The sequence below is a fragment of the Thunnus albacares genome, chromosome 13 (assembly GCF_914725855.1).
Source record: "Thunnus albacares chromosome 13, fThuAlb1.1, whole genome shotgun sequence".
In the NCBI taxonomy this organism is placed as follows: Eukaryota; Metazoa; Chordata; class Actinopteri; order Scombriformes; family Scombridae; genus Thunnus; species Thunnus albacares.
The window spans coordinates 2,708,199-2,723,896 of record NC_058118.1 but is presented as its reverse complement, the minus strand read 5'-3'; the positions used below and the strand labels follow the sequence as shown (position 1 = coordinate 2,723,896).

At 39.9% G+C, this 15,698-nt stretch overlaps 1 protein-coding gene across 2 annotated transcripts in view; it reads left to right on the top strand.

Annotated features, from left to right (window-relative positions):
* Positions 1-15,698, top strand: part of opcml (opioid binding protein/cell adhesion molecule-like) — a 351,351-nt gene that overhangs the window by 144,463 nt on the left and 191,190 nt on the right. Inside the window, exon 2 of one of the 2 annotated variants that reach the window (XM_044370030.1) lies at positions 3,966-4,041. In XM_044370030.1, the coding sequence (XP_044225965.1) occupies positions 3,966-4,041 (76 nt within the window). Of the gene's footprint in view, positions 1-3,112; positions 4,042-15,698 lie in introns of those variants that run through there. The other variant, XM_044370029.1, reaches the window with a different exon arrangement.

The following is a 15,698-nucleotide window of genomic DNA, read 5'->3' as shown; positions in this document are numbered from 1 at the left end:
ACGCAATCTGCCAGGAAGAGCTGGACTGTATACGGCTGCAACCAATCAAAAAGACGTTGATTTAAGTGAAATGGCTTTGTTCATTTGAGCATGTTAAAATCAATATGTCCCCCTCCTATTTTTGAGCATGGGTAGTTGATCTAGGCCACTGAGTTGAGTCTTTTTTTTTCCTTTGCTCTCCTCTGATCCTTGTTTGTGTGATACATCAAGAATGATTCATGTGGGCCGTGCGACAAACAATGCCATTCTAATTTGTCATTTCTGCATGCTTGGCACCCTCGCTCGAGGTGGATCTCTGGCAAGGTCAGCGGATGTACCTGACCTGCTGTACGGCAGAACAATGAGGGTCAAAAACATAATGCACATGACATGGATTGAAATGGATTGCAGTCTTATTTTATCCTCAGAACACCACCGTGTGGAGCTGATTGCTGAAATATTGCATATACCTGCAATCCTTCCTCATGATTATATTGCTACCATTTTTCATCCTCACAGTGCATTGATAATGGTGGCCACCAAGGTGTTTAAGTGACATCACATGACTAAATGTTGCAGTCTTAATCAACTGAGACACCCCCGTCTGTGAGCAAGTGCTTGAGCACACCCCCTCACTGTACCCTTGACTCTAATTAAGACCACATATCTTAGATTTTGCTGAGGTCAGGGAGGAGTTTTAATTTAAAAACCATTAAGACGCGCGCATCGTCAGGACTTGTGTTGCATCCCAGGCAGATATAATTTTAATTAAGTCTTATCTTTGCCCAATTTCTCCGGCCCAAGACATCATCATAATTCCTCAATAACAACCATCCAGTAAACTGAACAACAGTTAAATGTGATGGACTGCTCATATGTTACATTAACCTGAATACCTCAGGCTTTTACTTAACTAATCATGTATGTTATCTGTACATTTCCTGGAATTTGAATCAGGGGAATTTATGGTGTTTACTTGCTGCCTTAAAATGGTGGAGACAGAGTAAATGGGACATATACACAGGACAAAGTGGATAATATATTGTATGGTTAATGACACTTCCATTGTGCTAAAGTTTGTCTGCTCTACTGTTGCAACTACCAGAAAGTGGGCAATAAAATCTTTTAAAATCGTCACACCTGCTAAATGATATTATTGTCTTTGTGGCACCGTGTCATGCGGCGCACAAGAGAAAGGCTTTTATGCTTTTAGACGCGAATGATGAACACAACAGACTGTAGCCTGCAAATACGAGCCATCAGTGCTTTCACACTTGTACAAACATTTGATACAAGACAAGAACAATGCGGTGTGTCACATGTATCTTTCCCCAGCGCTTGGCACCCAAAGCTGTCAGTGCAGTGTCATCTGTTGCCTCCCATCCAATATCTTAACAGCGTGCCAAATTGATGTTAAGGTAAAGAAATTATCTTGTTCAGTCTTCTCATGAGACTCGAACGCTGTCATAGTAATTCTGAGTGCTGCTGTTAGATGCACAGCAAAGTGCCACTCTCATCCCTAGTGGCCAGCATCCCATGCATGCATACAGATGGGGAAGGGGAGAAACAGCACATGCAGGAGCACATTAGTAAACAAAGTGAATGTGATTCAGTGAGGTTCACAGACTTGCAGCAACTTTCACACTTTCACCAAAAGTTACTTCTCCTCCTCAGCCGAACCATCAAAAAGACACATGAGCTGAATTTTCAGAATAAATTACCCATCATCCACCTGTTAAGTCTAAATGACACCTTACAAAAGCGAGGCCCGAGGACTCCCAGCAGCCTTTAAAAGTGGTAAGGTATTTAATTTTTACTACAACTTCGAATGTGACTTTTTGATCAAAGGTTTCCAGCTTCTGCCTTTTTAACTCTACAAGATGGTTATGCAGCTTTTAATTAAAGACATCAATACAGATCTTTCCAGGCAGAGGTCAATGGGATAACATTTCATTAAAATTAACTATTTTACGTCAATTTGAGAGTTCTTGACTTGAAAAAAAACCCCCATACAGTAGATTTTTGTTCCCTAAATGAATAAATTTGAACTTAGACTACAGCATGTCACACTTCTCCTCATGAATTTTTCACAAGAAACATATAGGTAATACAGGTGATAGACTCTTTATTGAACTCACTGGGCCATGACTGGCTGTTCATCACATACAGGGTGGCCATGTGATTTGCTCCTTTATGGGCACACTGATTAACCTACTAGGGGAGCCCTGGGCAAAAATCAGCTGCTAGCCCCCTTTTTAAACTAAAGCTGTGCACTGCAAAAAGTTTATCTATGACAGAATGTTATCTTGCCCCAGGTTTGTTGTATTGTAACTTGACCATACACAAATGAATTTATAAATATGCAACATGTAAGCACAAAACTGAAATAATGAAGGTCTTGAAAGTAGATTTTGACACAAGGGTCCTCTTCAAGACAGAGCCTCAAGATTAGGTAAGCGGGACCACCTTACGACCCTTAGTATGTCAGTAGATATTGTGCTTTGTGCTGCATATTCTCAAACAAAATTTCAATTAAGTTATTACAAAGCAGTAAGCATGGACCTTTTGGTTAAGAACCATTTAGAACACATGAATAGATGCACATGAGGTCACAGACCTCCTCTGAAAAAAGTCTTATTACACAAAGCCCAAAGCAAAACTATTTTTTGTTTGTAGGTCTGTGTCATTCTGTTGCTTGAGGATAACAGTGAATACACACTACAGTTAAATTCACTATAAAGGGTTCTTGACCTGTTTCATGTCATTGGTTGTCAAATCAATACACAATGGACTCCCATTTAAAGAGATTGTGTCCCAAGGACCTCTATCTTAAATTATTCAACAGTAAATCAACAAAAGCTCTGTTTCAAGTCTACACTTACCGAGATTAAACAGTGGCCAGTGTGAAACCTGTTATTAGAATAATTTTCCAGATTCATTCTCTGATTGGGATTGTGTCAAGTGAAATTTAACAATTCTTTATCCTGTGACCTCAAGGCCCCTGGGTGCTCCAGCTGGTCACCCCCATTGACAGCGGCTGCACTACAAGTGATCCCAATTAGTATGAGAGTGAATATGTACTGTTCACAAGTCTCACCATCTCCATGTGTACTGCGCAGACAACTGACACAATTAGAAACTAAATCAACATCTATGACCCTCTCATATGCACGGCTGCTCACTATGATTAAATCATATCAAATGTGTCACATGATGATTTATTATTTGTCATGTTGCTAAGGTCCCTGTACCCCAGTTTAGAGAGCCAGCTCACTCTAACCCCTATGGATAGCCTGTGAGAATAGTGCAGGCTGCAGACCATATGGTCCTCATGGTACAGGCAAGTGATGCTACCTGGCGAGAGAGAGAGAGAGAGAGGGAGAGAGAGAGAGGGAGAGACTTCAGGAGCTGTAGCCTACTTAGCGGAAAAAAAAAAGACACTGGAGCGAATTCAGCCTTTTGCTTTGAGTGTACCCAGCTTTACACAGTCTCACTCAGACGACAAAAAGAAAAGAGAACACCGAGGGAGAGAAAAAAAAAACATACTAGGAGACTTGGCTGATGCATCTCTGCCAGAGCATCCATTTCACGGCGATTACAGTTTGAAGCGGAGGAGGCGGTGCGCATTTCTCTGAGAAACACGGTGCTTTTCTCTCCTCCGAAGTCAGTTTCCTAGAGCGGCTGGCGGGTGGAAAGACACTTTTACCCCTGCGTTTGCCGATACGGATAGTAGGCTATTTCATAAGAAGCCTGTTTACTTGGAGCACAAATTAGGTCGAACGCAATTCCAGCAGGCTACACGGCATCTTGTTTGTGAAGTGGAATTTGCGGTCCGCAGCTTAAGACGCAAACGGAATACCCGACGGTTCAAGTTTTCCTGGAAGTTGCGCAGTGACATAAAAACATGGGAATTCGTGGCTATTTGGCGGTGCCTGGAAAATGCCTTGTCGTCCTCGGACTTAAATTGTTATTCCTTGTACCTGCAGGAGTTCCAGCCAGAAGCGGAGATTCTGTATTAAAGGACAACATCACCGTCAGACAGGGGGACAGCGCCGTCTTAAAGTAAGTCTGTCACCGTCTTTTATTATGAGATTACTAATATCTCCCCAGTGGGGATTGACTCCTGTTTTGCAGCGTGTGTTGCTGATAACAGCAAATCAAGTGCAATAGTCCAGGAGTTACTAAAGGTCATCACAATCTAGGCTACATAAAAATACATAAATCCTTGTTTTTATATGTGAATGATTACTACTCATACTGCATGCATATCATTTATAAGTTATGATATAACGTACATAACTCGGTGTTCATCCTCTCCTGCTCGTTGCCCTTGAATGTTATTGATCCGGGTGGTTAATGTCTTGTTGAGGATGCACAGAGCTGAGATACTCAAATTCAGCATCAGCACGGGTTGTGTACGTATTGATCTGAGTTTGTGAATTTTCAGGGCTGATTTGCTTTCATTACACTTGTTTCAGAAATTGAAAATTGTTTCAGAAGATTGTATTGCAGTTTTTATTAGTTGAAATAAAAAAAAAAGAAAAAAATCTGTGGTAATGCAAAAGAAGGAATTATTATGATTTTTAGCGGCCTTATCACACTTTGTCATTTTTCTTATTATCTCCAATTCTATCATAATATCCCTTCAAAGGGTCTTACTGTGTCGTTATCACATGTGATGGTGTTTTTCTTATCTTCTCTCTCCTCACTGTAATATTCTTGTTTATTTGAACCTATAAACTGGGTTGTGGGTTCTTTGTATATGAATAGACCAGGTGTGGTGCTAGAAATTCAGTATCCCCGTGAAAGGATGTGAGATAGACAGGACCCCGCTCCACCCAACCACCCCCACACCAATACAGACACATACACATACACACACACACACACACACACACACACACATACACTCACAGGCTTAGGCTTCCGTCACAAACACAATGTTTCCTTATCATCAGGGGTGTCATTATTCTCCGATTACACGATTTGATTTGACTTTAGATTTTAAGGTCACGATGCGATTCGATTTAAACATTTTTTTTCCAGCACAGACAGCTATGCCATTATTAGACTATGGAGTCTCGATTTGTAAAGATCAACAGATCATTGGTTTTATGTCCTGACAACTGTCATTTACATTCTCAAATTCTTCTTTATAAAGATAGGTTACATGGTATCAAGTGTGATATAACACACTAAGGCCATATGGTCAAATTTAAATCATTTATTTAAAATGTAACAATGATAACTTATTGCACCAGTCAGTTGGGAACAAACTGTTAAACACAAAAACAAAAAGAAGAGCCACTAGATGGCAGAAGGGTACTACAGTTTGAGTTTCTTCGCAGTGCAGGCTTAAGTGCAATACTTTAACTTAGGAAACTAAGTTTAACTGTTGCACTTTTTAGACGGTCTCTACGCACTCGTCTCACAGCCGGCTGTACATAGAGAACACTGTTATTCGCCCTGCTCGGAGAACAGCTCATTTTGATGAAATTAGGTTGTAGCTCGTCGTCTACCTTACTACGGTAGGAAAGAGGCGTCATTTGTGTTTTAATAACGTTTAGCTTATGAGTTGTTGATCCGGGAAGTTCGAATCTGTCAATATATTTCTAACTTTACTGAAGTATGTAGCAAAGCCTACAAACTGTAGTTTTTCTGTCAACGATGTGTTCGTTGTTTACACAACTGACGGGAAAGACAAAATGTTCCCACACTGGTGACTTCAGGGAAGCAGGAGGATTTTCCAGTTCTGTTGTTTCTCCATCATGTCCGACTCTGGCAGTCACCACGGTGTCTGGAAAAGTAATGCTGCAGCCTACCGGTAAGCTATGCTGTGTCGTCTCTGAAATGTTGTTGTTTTTCTTATTTGGACGTGTGCAAGGAGGCAGGAGTGGAGAGGAAAGAGAATTGCAGATCCTGCTTTTGATTCGAAGGTCGAAGTCAAACGCTCATTTCTATCAATTTTTGATTGAGAATTGAAATAAAAAAAATGTTTTTAATTCTTTATTTGATCCCCATTAGCTTCCACAAAGTGGTCGCTAGTCTTCCTGAGGTCCACACAAAAACAAAAACAATAAAAACAAACAATAATTAAAATCACACTGTATCAATAAAACAAAAAAGGCAGCAGGCCAAAGATGAAGATCAGAAAATAAGTGAAATGACGCTACATTTGAAACAATAAACAATAGTAACCTACAATTAAAAAAAAAACCCAACAAAATAGTCACAAATACACAACAACAAGAAGAAAATAAAAACAATCAAAGGTTCCAAAACAGCAAAAACTACAATAACATTTATATGGGATTCATCCATTTTTGTTTTAGTAACTTTTTAAAAGAAAATCTACTTTGGGCTGATGTTAATGGGGAGCAAGAAGCAGAAGAAGCTCTATAAAGAACATACATACATTTTGTTCATGGACTTGGCACCACCAGATAACCAGTGCTCACTTGATGTGTATTATACCCATGACAAAAACACTATATACTAGTTTTTCACAAAAGAAGTATGGTTCATTAATCCAAACAACATGTTGCATGAGTAACAGAAGACAAGATTTTAATTTAGCCTCCACAGTTAGCCATGATAATTGTCTATGCGTCTCACACACATTAGCACAGAAAGAACAATGGAGGGTTTTTTTTTAGATGTTTCTCAGCAGCACTTGACCAAATAACTGGAAAGTACTCCAGGTGTGACAGAACAAGTGACTGAACAAAATCAATCATAACAGAAGATGGAACATATGTCAGTCTGATTAGACCAAGACAATAAATTATCTAATCTAAGACCCAGTAATTTGGTGTTAGTGACCTGCTCAACTGATATCCCATCTATAAAGAGATTAAGTGCAGTGGTGTTAGCAAGAATTCCTACCACTAAATACAATACATTTAGTTTTGTCATGTTTAGCACTAATTTGTTCATTCTCACCCATTTGGTAATGCGATGCAACTCAGCATGTAGATTGTCTCTCAGCTCCGCTGAAGTTGGTGATGCACAGAGTTGAGTCATCAGCATACATAACTACATTGGCATTTTAAACACATATCGTAAATCGTTTATGAAAATTGAAAATAAAAATGGACCCAATCAACACCCTTGTGGAACACTGCAAGATATATTTTTGCAGTGAGAAAAACTGCCATTGAAAAATACTTGCTGTATTCTGCCAGAGAGTCAACATTTCATCCAAATGAGCATTTGAGCTTTGCAATAAGAATACTATATATACTATTAAGAATACACAGCCCCAACTCCTGTCATCCATAGATATTAACCATTGATCATTAATGTGTACTAATGCAGTGCTAGTAAATTGCGCTGGTCTATAAGCATACTGGGCTTTTGTAAGTAATCCATTTCTACTAAAATAATTCAACATTTGATTTAAAAGTATCTTTTCAGGTATCTTACTTAGCACAGGGAGTATACTAATTGGTCTACAATTGGAGCCAGTAAAACTTGCTTTTCCATCTTTGGGTAAGGGTGTGATTTTAGACTCTTTCCATAGCTCTGGACAGGTCCCACTGAGTAGGCATCTATAAACAATATTACATATTGGTTTGGAAAGCGGCCTAGCTGCAATCTTAAAAAATTTCCCATTTACGTTATCTATACCAGAAGTTGTGTCATCTGAAAGAGAGAGCAACATCTCCTCAGACCACTTTAAATCAATAACAAATGAGTCCTGAACCCAGACTTGGATCCATGGGTCAAAGTGCAGAGAAGATGAGGAGAACGCTATGCTGATTGCTGCACCGATAGAGTAACATCTTTTGGTGGAGGCAGTGTGATGGTGTGGGACGGCATCTCCCTCACTGGAAAAACAAGGCTTGTCACCATTGGAGGCAATCTCAAAGCAGAGAGGTATGAAGATGAGATTCTGCAACCAGTGGCAATCCCATATCTCCACAGTCTGGGACCGAACTCTATCCTCCAGGATGACAACGTTCGCCCCCACAGAGGGGGGTTTATCAGAGACTACCTCCAGAATTTGGGAGTGGAGAGGATGGAACGGCCTGCCAGCAGTGCTGACCTCAAACCCATTGAACATTTGTGGGATCAGCTTGGGCGTGCTGTTCGTGCCAGAGTGACCAACACAACCACGTTGGCTGACTTGTGACAAATGCTGGTTGAAGAATGGGATGCCATCCCACAGCAGTGTGTGACCAGGCTGGTGACCAGCATGAGGAGGAGGTGCCAGGCTGTAGTGGCTGTATATGGTTCTCCCACACGCTACTGAGGCTCCTGTTTGTTAAATGAATAAATTGTTAAATTTCCAATATGTCTTGTTTCTTCAAACTTCAATCATCCAATCCACCAACACCAAACAAGAGTCAATGGCAGAATAAGCTGTTTGGCATTGGCAGAGAAGATTTGTCAAATTTTTCATCGGCACAACCCACATACTCAGCTCTGCTGCTCATCCCACAAATGCATGTTCCTTACAAATGTGGCACCATTTAAAAGGGAAATGAACAGGCTTTCCAACGGTATAAGATTTATTGTTAAGAAGCATTGGTACAAACAAAGAAATAATCTACCAAACACAAATTTCCTTACTTTTTGTGCTATGTTTACTTAAGTGAGCTAATACCAATCCCTTCCTTGACAAATAAAATAACACAGACGTAGTTTTGTAATTTGGAAACATAAAACAAACAAAAACATCATAAAAAGTAAGAAATAAGACAAAATCCTTGAACCTTGAAGCACTTTAAGCCGACGACTGAGTCTGTCTGCCCCTGGGCGTGATAACAAACTTATCATACTTGAGGCTTATTTGACTGCAATTAAATCTGGAAAAGGTTTGAATAATGCAATATATGTTAACATAATAATTTTTTATTATATTTAAATTAAGAAAAAATAAGATGAAACTGTAGTTACACTGTAATGGGATGGGATTGCTGCACCAGCAAAGATAATCTGAATCAATAAAGGCAACAAATACAACTGAAAATTATGTATTCAAAATAGAAAATAGGCATCAGACAGTAAAAAGGAAATGAAAACAACGTAAGCAGGAATGGAAAGAGAACTAGAAAATTTCACCTAAGTAAAAGTCACATCACTTGTGTAAAGATGTAGTTACAGTGGATGAAAGTAAAAAAGTAGGTCAGTTAGAATGAGTAAATGTAACTGCATTACATTTTTCAAAGGGTGGTGGAATGTAACATGATGATAATAATGTGATATGATAGAACTATTAAATTAAAGACCAACTTTAGGCTTCCAAATAAAGTGCATTACCATATGAACATATACACTGGTGGGCAGAGAAGCACCTTACTGGATATGCAGCCAGGCCCCCCTGCAGACACACCAGCAGCTTCTGATGCTGCTGATTTGATACCTTTCTATTGTTCCTTTCTCGGTTTATCAGGATTTCTTTATGTGACTTTTGTTCTCTACTAGTACACACACACACACACACACTCACACACACACACGTAAGTAATCAAAATACATGCACAATTGTGAGGTTACATAAAATGTGGATCCAGGATTTTCAACATATGCTAAACAGTTACACACATCTGCATAGTTTCATAGATGCTACTGACAGTTTTGATTGCTTTAGTGTGATATACAAACAATTTACTATGAGAGCGGATATGTGACTTTGGAGAGCTAATATGATGCTACACATTATATATTAAAGCCTGTGAATTCAGTACCTCAAGCTGTCAGTGCAGGGCAGTACAGTTCAGCCAGCTTCAAGCTGGCTGAGATGGGAGGTATTTGGACAGGAATTATTGTACAGTCTTATGGCTGTTGAAACAGATGAAGGTGATCATGTGCTGTAGCTGCATCTTCCTATAGAAAGGGTGGAAAGTGTTGTCCAAGATGGAGTTCTTCTCTCCTCTTTTCTGTGCAGTCATAGAGAACAGAGACAGTCTTTCTCACCTCTTTGTTAATCCTGTTTTCGTTCTCAGCCATAACAAATGTGTGCCGGTCTCCACTAATTAGTAGAACTCATTAAGTAGTCTGTTGGATACCATGACACCAGCCATTTTCCTCTCCTCACCCTGGATGGTGACAGGCTGAAATCCACTTCTCGCTCCTTTGTCACGCTGATGTTGAGCTGCAAATGGTTGCCCCTGTAGCACCCGACAAGACTCTTTGGCAGACTCATGTTCTCCCCTTCTTGCCCTAACCTATGCACCCCACAGAGGAGGAGTCATCAAATAACTCGTGGAGCTGCCGTGACCCTAAGTTGAATCTTAAAAGGAGAGGTTGTAGACAGTGAACTGGAAAGCTGACAATACAGTTACCCGGGGATGCCCTGTGTGTGCTCTGCAGTGTGTGCAATACACTGCCCTGGAGGAAGATGAACTGCTGCCTGTCAGTGAGCTAGTCAGTCCACAATCCAGGAAACCGTGGTATCCACCTGCATCGCTTTGAGCTTCTCCCCAAGCAGGAAAGGCTGGATGGTGTTGAAAGCACCAGAGAAATCAAATAACATCATTCTCATCCTGCTTCCCAGCTTCTGCGGGTGGGAATAACGCCTGTGGAGCTGGTATATGATAGCATTGTCCACGCATTTGACAGCTAACTGTACACACACAGAGTGCCTTGAGGCTGATGCTGTGAGGACCCACTGCCTTGCCTTTGAGGAGCCTCTCCTACTCCCTTCTCACCCAAGTGTCAGTGATGCAGAGGCTAGGAAGGGCAGAAGGCGAGTGAGGTTATAGAATATCAGAAAGAAAATACATATTATCCCTGTATTTTCCAAATAAATTATGTGCTAATTGCTGTGAGCAAATTAACAGAGGCCCATAAAGGGTTAAATGCCATAGGCTAGGGAAAAAACAACATTAGTGTGATCCTTGCAACGTGTTTTAAATGGAAGATTGCTGCATCTGAGTGATGTCCTGTTGCGGACAAAATTCCTCAGATGTTATTTTATTTCTACAGGACTGTATTATTAAGACAGTGAAGGGCAACACAAAGCAGTAACATTCTCACATAAAGAAAGCCACTGCCAACAGGAACTTAAGCAGCTGTGAGCGGCAGAATAATTAGCATCATTCAACACAGCTTTAATAGCAAAATTACTTTTTCTTTCAGAAATGGAGATCACCAGAAAGAATAAAATGAATGGGTGACACTGAACTGGTTATTCTTAGGTAGTGCTTATTTATTTTATACCCTGACTACCTATGATTCTTAGTGAGTAATTGATTCGAATTGGCTGGACTGTTGCCAGTATTTGCATCAATATGGCAGTTGTAATAAATATCTGATTTTAATTAGCCGAAGGATGGGAGGTCGGCTGGCATGCCCAACAGACATGCCTGGTGTTGAAGCAATAGTGGAAAGTGTATCAAAGTTTGTCTTTTTAGTACACGACAAGTAAGTACCAAGTTAAGTGGTACTGTTGCATAATACGAGTGTGATAATATGTCAGAAGTAGCAATATTAGAACTGTGATTGTTATTACCAGTTCTGAAGCCAGAGGGCATTGCTTATGGTTGTGAATCAGCAGAATGCTTCATTAATGGGTGTAGATTTGGGTATGGACGATAGGGACATGTCCCTACCATGTTAAGGTGTTGCTGAATTGTCCGTACCAATATTTTTACAGATCGCAAACGATCGTGCCATTGTAACTCCGCATAGTGCTGGGCAGTATACTGATTCATCCAGTATACCAGTTTTTTAGCCAAGTAGCGGCGTTATTGAGATTCCGGAGATTCAGATTGTGATTCGGTCAATCAAGGCCTCGCATAAATTGACGGTTATCGGGGCAACCTCCATCAGCCTCCTACTGCTTCAGAAATAATTATGATTTCTACACAAATTGCTTTAAAATTTTGCATTTGAGTCTGAATGAAAGTAAACACAGGAACTAGCCGTCTGCAGTTGCATTATGGCTAACTGCATAGGGAACTACGTACATCCGAGGCAGTTTGCACGTTGTCTTGTTTACGTCTGAGGCTGTGGAAAGCTCAGCATCTGTTCATGCTAGAGTAATAACTCAGCAGATGAAATAAAATGATTCATGTCTGCAAGTTTCCAATTTGGAAGGATAAATTAATGAGATAGACACTGAGCAGTGTTCATGGACTACAGCTGGATGTTAGAGACTTGCATACTGTAATTCCTCACACAGTTACATGCTGTAATTGCATTTTTCTTACCAGGTGGAGTTGAACATTTGGTCCAACCAGCCTTGCTCTTTTCTTCCAGTTGATTTTGTGGAGGTGAAACAGTCTCTGGGATGACAGTGTTGATAAATGCTGTATATCTATGTGTAGTAGTTACACAGCTGGGATTACTCTCACCCATGGCCACTAGAGCCCCCCCCAAAAAAAATTATATACTATGAAACCACCCGAATGTTAAAAAATACTGTGATACAAATTTTTAGTCATACTGCCCAACACTAACTCCACATAATGTTAATGGTGAGATCTATGTGGAGTTGCCGGTCAGTGAGCTAGTGTGTTTACTGCAAAAGGTGGCTTATAATGATAAACCGTGAAAGAGTGGGATATGGGGGATACCCGACCTGATGATCTGGCAACCCTCAATTTCAAGCTGTATTGCGCATTGTCGACTAGCTGCAGCCTGGAAGTAGCAGTGGAGTTGATGAACGGTGGAGAATCTGAAGCAGTTAGTTTTTATAGTTTAAACATTTCAAATATCATAGAATTGAAATGTCTTCATTGGACAATACTAGCATCAGTCAGTTGATATTATATTTAATTTCAGGCATGAGGAGTAGTTAACTAATATATGATCGTTATTCAGAAATGTCATTTAATGAAACAACCTGTTGAAAATTCCCCCTAAAAGCAAATTAAGACACCAAGTACTTTTTGAGTACTGAGTTTAGCTAATAAGAAAGTTCTGTAATCAATCCAAACATTAATAATCTTTGAAATTAGTTGGAGAAATATTTACTATTTAATGCCGTCTCCCTCCCCTTTCCTATGAGGGGATCGAGGGCAGAGTCATTATTGTATGTGTGTCATTAAGATCATGCATCATGCATCACTTTATGATGAAAAACCTGCACCTGAGACATGCAGACAGGTGAGCTGCAGGCTCCCGGGTGAGCTCTGATGTCATAGTGAAAGATTTTTCAGTTGTGTGGTCCAAATCAACAAACTGAAAGGACAGAATCTCAGCTGAGGTTTGAGCAGATAGTTGGATTAAACAGATCAAACACATTACTTACAGTTTGCTGAACATTTATTTTCTCCTAACATTTATTGTGACAGTCTGTAATATATCTCAAATGAAATCAGACATCATATACTGCAGGTATACTAACATTTGTTTAAATATGTACAAATAAAAACATCAGATGTTTGTGAGTCAAACAAACACCTACTGTGGCTTTAAATAGTAATGCTGATAGAATGATGTGAAATTACTTAAAGATATTCAGCTGTAGCCTTAATTTCCTTCCAATTCAAGTTTTTTATTCTACTAGTCTAAATTTTAAAGGTGCAGTGTGTAGGATTTAGTGGTATCCAGTGTAATGGGAAATTGCTGATCACTCAATAAACACAAAAAGAGAGCATTGTTTGGTTATGAAATAATGTAATCAAATAATACAATCAGAAGTATAATGCATCGTAGTTCTGGAGACAAAGGTACCACCTAGCTATCTTTTCTTTGTCTGAAAAGTTGGCACTTAACCAGTCCCTTAAATACTACTCGTACAGAATTTAAGACATCTGTTTACTAACCTCACAGGTCAGCAACCCTCAGATAGAAACACAAGTCAAAAGTTCAACTAACCTAGGAACAGTCTCTCTTCACGACCATATATGAAAGCACATAAGCATGCACCAAGTAACATCACAAAATAACATTACTACTATATTAAATTAAGGGCAAACCACACTATCCTCTAAAAGCTTATCAGATTTACACATAAACATCTACATAACTATAGTTTATCTTATCACTGGCTCAGGTAAAAGTATAACAGAATAAACTTAACTGTTAAACACACAACTGCCTCATCTTACACAGCAAAGAACTAAGTTTAGAATAGACATAGCACAGAGGAATTTAGAACCTGTGTGAAACACAAACTAACACTAAACTGAACTTAAACACTGTCTGAAACATGTATGATATCTTCACGAAATACATCCAATGATAACCTAATATTCAGTTTTCTTTCACACCAGCAGTGAGGTTGCAGATTGCAACCAACTGAATACCCCTCCCCCTCCCCCTTCCAAGCATGTAGGAGAACATACGGTAGCTGTGAAACTTCTGAAAAATGTGAAAGGCCCTCTCTAGCGACAGTGTTTGGTTTGTGCATTCTGGGCTACTGTAGAAACACTTTAACAACACATTTTACTGGGACCACTACAGAAAATTGCTGATGAACATTTGATATCCAGGACTTCACATTATAGACACTACCACTGACTATCCCTGTAACAAACTGGCCTTAGTTTCACACATTGACCATAAACGGTCCAGCCATACACTAGGTTTTGACCTAGTCTTGTTTCAGATTTTTCTGCCCCCATTATCTACCATTCTTTTCCACACTGCAGTCTTTGTCAGTGTTACTCTTTGGTTGACCTGTAGAGGGCTACAGACAAACACCTCTGTGACACATGGTGTCACCAACCATTTATTTTCACCTGCAGGTGATGAGCGTCACTGGGAGGGCATGACACACAGGGTGGTTCGCGCTGACCTTTGGCACAGTCCCTGTCTTAGCCTCATGAGCCAGAATGCACAGAGCCGAGTGGCAGCTGGTGGCATGCCCATCCCACATCACACCAGATTTGACACCCCTTTCTTCCAGGAGGGTGTGAGTTGAATTGCTTTCTGTGCCAACAGAACTCCTACTTGCTGTAGGAAATGGAGAGGAAGGTGTTTTCTCATCATGTAATCATCCAGGTCTGTGTTCACTCAGTTTGGCGAGCTGACATGTTTAAGGACAGGCTGATCCAGCAAATTCAAGGTCAGCGCCTTCTCTTAACCCTGTCAGTTTCACACTGAAGTGGAGATTGGACACATTCAGGGACACCTAATAAAGGTGGAAGTGAGGCCTGAATGGCATTCATTGCAGCCCTTTGAATCCAGTCCACCTTATTCACGTTTCACTACAAACAACCCCATTGCTCAAATTTGAGGGAAAGGGAAATCAAATAAAATGAATGAATGAATGAACCAAAATGAATGTCAAATTATAACAAGTTCTCTGGTCCTCTTTAGGCCTCAGTAGATGAGATTTGACTGTTCTCCAACATGCAGTATGCTTCAGTTAACACTATACACTGTACCATCTTATTACAGTATGTTTACTGCAGTTATAGGCCAGTCAGAGGCCTAGTGATAATTACCAATCTTACCAATCATCTGAGTAGTGCATCATGGTACCTGCATCTTTTAATGAACAGTAGTATTGATAAAAACATTAATTGTATAAAACATCATATTCTTAGAAAGGCAAGAACAGATTTGGACTGTCAAAAGCAAAAAATGCAAAGTCTTCATATACTCCATCAGTCAATAGTAGTCTTTTTTCTGATATATTTTCTCCACAAACATATCTGAATAATTGCCTTTGAAGAAGTCACAATATTGTGACTTTCACGTTACACTCCATACGATTATTATTCCCTAACAAAATATTCTTCCTCAGAACTACCTCCAGTCCTACTCAAAGACATCAGAACTTTTCCCTTATGAACACGAGTCCACATTACTTAAACTGA